Source organism: Cryptotermes secundus, unplaced genomic scaffold (assembly GCF_002891405.2).
Source record: "Cryptotermes secundus unplaced genomic scaffold, Csec_1.0 scaffold17265, whole genome shotgun sequence".
Classification (NCBI taxonomy): domain Eukaryota; kingdom Metazoa; phylum Arthropoda; class Insecta; order Blattodea; family Kalotermitidae; genus Cryptotermes; species Cryptotermes secundus.
This window is the reverse complement of record NW_019730997.1, coordinates 1-7,736: the sequence shown is the minus strand read 5'-3', so window position 1 is coordinate 7,736 and position 7,736 is coordinate 1. Positions and strand designations below refer to the sequence as shown.

Genomic DNA, 7,736 nt, shown 5'->3' with positions numbered 1-7,736 from the left:
AGCTCACTTTTTTCTAGTTATCTAGATTATTAGAAAATTGATTAGGGCGTAGAAGGACTAGGTATCTGTAATATATATGGTGTGATTATGTGTTTGTGTTTTGAGGAAGGGGCTACTGTTTCTGAGGAAAATGTTTCACGCTGGTAGTGCAAACGGTTGGAATGAGATATTCGCAACGAGTGTTGTGTCCATGCTGGTGAAATTTTCTGAAGCAGTATGACAGAGTCTTCTTCGTTGAAACATTTCCTTGATTCGAGCGATGATAATTCCTATTAATATAGTAGGTTACGAGCCATACACTGGTACGGAATCTGTCAATCTAATTTAAGTGTATAGTCAGTTAATTTAACTACTCTCATGCTACAAACTGGAAGGTCGCGGGTTCAAGTCCCGATGAGTTCATTATATTTTATAATTGACTTAATCCTTCCAGCCGCACTATGGCCCTGGGGTCGACTCAGCCTCTAACAGAAATGAGTACCATGAATATTATTTTAATATTCTTGGGGATAAAGGGCGGTCGGTGCGTGCCGCTGACAACTTCCCGCCATCTATGAGCCGATTGTCTAGAAAATGTGGGAGCCTCAACGTCTCACAACCCTATGGGCCTTCACGGCCTCTTACAGGGATACCTTTATTCTTTTTTACATAATGACAAATAATATTCTGCCTCACGCACATAAGAGCGCTAAATATGCAAGTTTTGAGTTTCACCTGAAAATCTCACTTCATCAGGAATAGTGAGCAGGTTTTCCGTTTCGTCTTTCGTCACTCATCTTGCAATTTGTAGTCATACAGTCTAGAGCCTGAGAGCGTCATAAAATAAACCAACAAAAAGAATGTGGGATATTCACAAAGTAGGCCTATCGCCAACTGAACTCAGGACGCATTCTTCATAAAATATCCTGTTATGTTTCCACGTAATCGTGCTAATATTGTAACTGTCCTCTGTGCTGTTAAATTTGCACGTAAATAAACAAGAATTTAATTGAAATAATTTAATTGAATTATCATCATCATATCTTATAGCAGAGGGTGTTCCTGATACTTCCCTTATTGTAAAAGAAAATCGATACGGAGTATAGATTCTACATGGCAAATGGCGGTTCTACTTAAAGAGTGGGGTTCACGTGAAATATCTGCAGCTGGACAGGGATGAAAACACCCCTGTTCGTCCTCTCAGATTCGCTTCAACATCTGAGACTGGTAATAAATTTGTATCCTTCTTCCTGCACTATCTGACAAAGATTACTCTGTACCCAACTGATGACGGTCCGACTAAATGATGTCTGTACCAACAATATAACTGGAAACCTCTTTGAAACGCTTCTGAAATTATCTGAGGAAACTGGGGAGCTACGTAAGTGTAATGAAATCTTGAGGGGGGGAACAGAAATTATCTCAGCAACCGAACGAACCAGTGCCTTATATGCAAATCATTGAAGCGGCGTGATGTGACGTCATCAGCGGCTCCGAGGAACAACGCTTTGTCAGCTGGCAGTGTCTTGCTCCCCAGGAATCCGCTGCTGTCTGCTGATTTTGAGACCAACAGCAATGGCTGGACTCAAGTATCTGACGTGCCTGCTCCTCTGACTATCAGTGACGGCTTCACAACCTTAAACAGGGCAAGAGCTAGGAGAGAACCTCTAGCACGTCAGCANAAATATAAGCACAGCCTACGACTAGGGCAAGAACTCCTCCTTTATTTCTTCTGTGAGAATTTATAACCGTCCCTCGACTTTTGTCCGCTAGCTGGTTTGCCAAGTGCTTTGGGGCTACTTGAGGTAACTAGGGTCACCTGTGTTGCGATAATCCTCACTCCTCACTGCTGCTACCACAAGATTTTTTCTTGTTAGCACTGTGGCCACCTTCCGCAAGCTCTCTGTGGAACGGGTAGGTTAAATTGGGAGGCAGGGAGTGAAATTTGGGCGCCAGTCCGCGTACGTCAGTAGCTTACAGCTGAAAGATAACCGGGCAGGTGAGTCTTGAGTCTGTCCGGCCTTCTCAGGGAAAGCACAAATAGCGATAGAACAGAGGGGGACACCAGAGATCAATCTCGTACATAATTGTGTCATAGTATCAGATAAGTGTAAGTCCCTATTCAGTACCAAACTTACATCGCTTTCAGTGTCATAACTCAGTAGACTGAACTCCCAATAGACAAAATGTGTCATTAACGTTTTAAAACATGAATTTTATCCAAATACAATTCAGTTTCTACCTCAAAGGAAGCAAAATGTGTCTCCGATACAGCTACCGACTAGTTAATATTATTTATATGAACATGGGAGAATGTTAAGGAACACATAATGTACTCTATGGAGAAAAATGAAGAATTTGTGAATGTTGAAGAATGTGGTGTCCATAGTAATCACTGTGCTGCTACAACTAGCATACACTATTTCAACTAAAGATAGAGAAAAGACACCACAAAATTAATATTCCCATGGAGAGGCATACTTGCGAAATTGATAGTAAGTAGTTCAGCTGTCGTGTTCACAAGAATCTGCCACTAGTCCCTACACCGAGTCAGCTGAATCCACGCCACCTTCTGGAACTCAACTTATTTGAAGTCAATTTTGACAGTATCTTTCCATCTAATCGTAAACCTCTCCCTCGCGTTAGATCTGTTCCCATAAAACTTTGTATGCCTTTCTAACATACCCATGAATGCTTCCAGGCTCACAATTTTATTTTCGTCTTTTTGCTCTTAAGCAAAAATTATGGTTGGTTACTCCTTTTTGCATGTCAGTGTAGAACTAAACGCCCTCTGTGGTTAGATTGCGTAGCGTCAATTGTAGGATGACACAAACTAATTTGGAAGGGAGTGGTCTTGGTATACCTCCTCCAAAATTTTAAGAACTGATGTAGAAGTTCATGGTTAATGTGACAATCACGAAACACTGGCAATCCAGAAATTATAGGCAAACATATAATGACCTCAGAATTCTATCTTATTTCCTCGCTATCGAATTCAGACATCAACTCGCCTGTTCTGGGTCACATGTGTTCCGAACTTTGCTCTGAGATCGCTGTGCCAACATAAAGATGCATCAGTACATTTCGCAGCGATGTCGAGTTGCCTTGAAACACAACCGCGTGTATGCATTGCTTTCCTTAAGAAGAATAGGCGAGGAAAATGATACTTGCAGTGTGGGGAAAATCTCTTGCTTACGTGTGCTTCCTAACCCTGCTTCTACGCGGTGTTACTGGAAAATATAACAAAAATACGAGGAAATCATTGCCTGCCATGGTAAAGTATTCTGCTTAGATATGTATGGAAATTTTTCCGTATCTTTGGCACTGGAAACTTGAATAAATCTTACATATTTATTATTCATTTTAATCTTACAACAACTGAACACTATGGACATTTTAATAAATATTTTGTTTGCCTCTGTCCTTCCATGAGAGTTCTGAAAGAGGCACTTCAAATTTCCCATTATTACAATTTTTCTGAGGTCTGTATTTACGATATATTGGAAGTCGGTTTAATCTGGTTTTTTATGATACTGGTTTCGAGATAATTTTATTGCTTCTAATTTTGTTATTAGTGGCAATGGTCGTGATCGAACTCGAGCCCTCTTTAATAAAATTCCTACATTTAGTTGCTGTCGGTACACACTAGTGAAAACCCATCATCCAAAGCCTAGAGTAGAGATGACTTGTGAAACTTCATGTACATCAAAATGCCTTCAGAACTGGACAGAGTGCAACTTCATAGCAAATCTTCCTTTAGTTATCTAACCTGCATGAGAATTTGTATTCACAGAAGTTATAATTCCCAGCAGAATTATACGTGAAAATCATGATCATTGAGTTGAGAGTTATATGAAACTGAGCATAGGATGTCAATTTGAAGATAATATATTGGTCTGGAGGAATACAGAAATACTATGGAAATCATAAGTCACGACAATTGCTTCCCTCTCCCATAAGCCGCTCTTGCTATTCATGCGACAGATATTGCAGTTTCTTGAAATTAATCTGTAATTTCAAACAGGCCTATTTACCCACATAACAAAAAGACAGCATATTTTCACGTTTCTTGCAACCAATTAAAATCACTATATGAGTTAATAGCAGACATTAGCGTTATAATACAACAGTCCAGTCCAGTTTGCGATCCCTAACAAACATTATGTTATAATGTAGAATCTCGATCTTTGCAAAAGCGATTGTGAAGAGTTCCGTATTCTGTGGATTTTTGAGCGGAAGACATGATGCCACATCCCAGAAGACAGAACTCTTAATTTCATTATCACATTCACATCTCCTTCTGAGTCTTACAACTGTTCGTTTTCTAAGAGGTTTTCCGAGTAGAATTACATATAAATTTCGTCTCGGTCCTTCTATAGCTATGACATGTCTGTATTAGAATGATTAGTTTCTTTATTTATGAACTGATTTAGCCGAAGTTGATAACGCAACACGGTTACCCTGCTGAGACGCACACCGTGACTACAGATGACGGCTACATCCTCACCATGCATCGTATTCCCTATAGCCCCCTGTCGAACAGCACAGACACAGCGAGGCCGGTCGTCTTCCTGCAGCATGGTCTCATCAGCAGCTCAGTGGACTGGGTCATCATGGGACCAGGAAACGGACTGGGTACGCTCAAATTTTGGCTCGGGTTTTCTTAATCCCCGAAGTAAACTTTCTGCAATAGAATTCAAATTTGCCACTACTTTCATCCTACTGTAAATGGCAATCGTCCCAATGTCTAATCTCTAAGTCAGCATAAACATTTTGTAAAATTACAATTATTCGCCATTTACTAGCTTGAATCCAAAGTCTAAGCAGCCGCCATGTTATAGTCTTCCATTTTCCTAATAATATCCTAATAAAACCTCATACTTCCAAACTGTATGGTAGTACAAACCTTCGAATAAAAAAAGTAAAATTGTCTCTGTGCTTAACTAATTAAGCACTATGCCATGAAGGCGTATGGAGGAGTGGATGTATAGATCCACACTTTCTTGACCTCCGCACTAGTTTGAGGTGAGCCGTCAGCTTCACGCCCCGGCGGTTTTCCCCCGGGGGAAAGAGCCACGGTAACCTTTGAATAGGAGGCTGGGTGGGCTCCAGAGCCGGTCTGGGCAACTTGGAAAAAAAGAAAAGTCTTGCCCCCACCGGGACTCGAACTCCAGCCCCTTAATCGTCCAGTCCGTAGGTACAGACCTTCAGGTACTATGCTTGAAGGTGCTAATATTTCTCTATTTCATAATTTTGCACAATGGCCACCTGCTGACGGCGGAAATTTAAAAATAGAGATATCAAGTCAAGGTGTCCTGTGGCATAAAGTTCGTAGAGTTCCAACAAAGCTGAAAAATAGACCCAAGTGTCTGTAATATCGACAGCTCGCTAAGAGGGAACCGAAGAAGGGAGACTGTTGTAATTGCAATGCTCCAAGTAATGCTACTTCGCCCAATTGAGTAATGCAATGCGGATGTGTGTTTGCCTAGGCTATCTGCTAGCTGACGCTGGGTATGATGTGTGGATGGGCAACGCTCGCGGAAACATGTACTCCACCAGACACAACAAACTTTCGGCAATGCTTCCTACTTTCTGGTCCTTTAGGTATGTCAAATTGCATCCAGTTCCAAGCAACATAGCTCTTCTTCAGAAGCTAAGAGTAGCTCAAGAAATTCCCTGCCTGACGATTCACTGTTGTGTTCATCACAGAGTGAATCATGAAGCAGCTAATCCTTTCCATATTCTCTTATTCAGTGTCTATGAGATCCATTTTTGCATTATTCTTAACCTATATCAGGGTATCACAAATGTTCAATTCACTTCTTTTTCTGGTTTTTCCAGCCATTTTCTTGGCTAATATATGATTACTTATTTAATCAAGCGAATTTCTTACATGCGTGCTGCATACTAATTCATTTAATGACCATAATAACATTTGATGAAAACTGCAAAATCCCAAACTCTTCATTACGCAAATTTCTCCAGCCTTCCCTGTTTCCTTCTTTTCTGGCCCAAATAGGCTATTTTTCTCGAGATTCTGTTTTCGAGAACAATCTGTGTAGGTAAAAAGGTAAAGTTGGCCCTGTGCTTAACTAATTAAGCACTACGCCATGAAAGCGAATGGGGTAGTAGATGTATGTATATACACATTTTCTTGATATCGACACTAGCGGGAGGTGAGTGGTCAGTTTGACGCCCCGCTCTGTGTAGGCAACACTAGCAAAAACTACAGCGGATGCGTTTCGCGAATGAAGTCGGTTCCGCAGCTGCAAAAGTGACCACAGTGAGTAGCTCGACAGGTCAGTTAATGGAGGCACAGAGTGCTAAGTCAATTTCCTCATCAATAGTTCTCATTGAAGTTAGGTGTGCATGTCTCCTAAAACAAGGCTTCATAATGTGCCATCGTCTCTTTCACTAGAGAGATATTTGGGGTAATATTCCCGTTATAAAATGATGGTCCATGACGAAAGTTGACAAAAATAAATGTACGCAGAGCGCGATCCTCCCGTTGGAGCATGGGTACCAACTCGAACTTGCTGCTCAAATTCATGTACCTATACTAAATTTCCTACGCCGTGAAGCTGTATGCAGATGAGTGTAAGTTTCACGTATTCTTTAAACTGGGCACCATTTAGAAGTGAGCAGTCAACTTCATGTTATGTTCCATCCGCTTTATGCCTTGCAAAGGCCATACTGAACCCATTGGTTAGGAGGCTTGTGGGAACCAGAGTCCGTTTCAACTTGAAGGACAAAGACAAACTGCTTATTTCTGCCGGGAATAGAACCAAAGCGGTCGACTGGTAGTCAGTCACTTCACTTACTGAGATACCGTATCTCCTTTGATCCTTAATACAGACATATCACAGGAACTGAATTTTTACCTAACTAGGAAGACCTGTCACTATAATTTTATGTCAAATCATGTACATACTAATCACACCTACCTTGTTTAGTACCAATCAAACAGCTACATTAAAAAAGGGGGTATGTTCAATATAATTCTGTATGCATGCTTATACAATGTGTTTTATTACCAATAACTAAAGCGCAACATTCGCAAATCTGTTTTGTCCGAATGATAATATAAGCCTCAAAAAATAAGCCACTGATGTCATTTAACACGGGATGTGGAAACTCTGAGTGACTGAGTATTCAGAAATACAAACCGTCACTTCAAATGTGCCTATTTCCATAAATATCCGGAGTAACACAATGCAGAAAATAGGTATGTAATAAAACACATTTATGGACATCTTTCCGATGAAAATAATTTCTATGTAGGAACGGTAAACCTCTACAGGCTCTAAAACTCTCTGCGAGCTGGGTCAGTATTTCTGGAGTGACCGGTAAACCGTATCATACGGTGACTGCTTCAAAATGACATCATCTCAGTCACTGATGATTTAGAACGTATGGTTAAAAAATTTCTCATCCAAGCCGGTGACCATTTCCTTGCTTGGCCAACTATGTAACCACGAGTAGTATGGACTTCTTTTCCATACTGGTTTCAGAGCGGTCAGTCACTGTCACCGTATTCCACGGATACTGAATTCTGCCATTACATTTGGGCCACAACACCACTCATACAGTTAAGAACTATGACCAGAGTTATATTATTTGCAGCATTCACCAGAACATGTTGAATGCAAAATTTCTTAGTTTTCATCTTTCTCTTCCAGAAAGTTATGCTCTGCACCCACGCTGAAAGCAAGACTGTCTAAGAAAATCTGTGTTGCTAGACATCATCTGCAATGTTG

The 7,736-nt window shown here is 40.7% G+C and overlaps 1 protein-coding gene across 1 annotated transcript; it reads left to right on the top strand.

The window, feature by feature from the left end:
• The first annotated feature begins 2,411 nt into the window (after positions 1–2,411).
• On the top strand, positions 2,412–5,851 carry LOC111866375 (gastric triacylglycerol lipase). The gene is made up of 3 exons (XM_023855265.2): positions 2,412–3,253; positions 4,413–4,614; positions 5,469–5,851. The coding sequence occupies exons 1-3, from the start codon at positions 3,140–3,142 to the stop codon at positions 5,834–5,836; spliced, it is 684 nt and encodes a 227-aa protein (XP_023711033.2). The 5' UTR covers positions 2,412–3,139; the 3' UTR covers positions 5,837–5,851.
• The last annotated feature ends 1,885 nt before the right edge of the window (positions 5,852–7,736 follow it).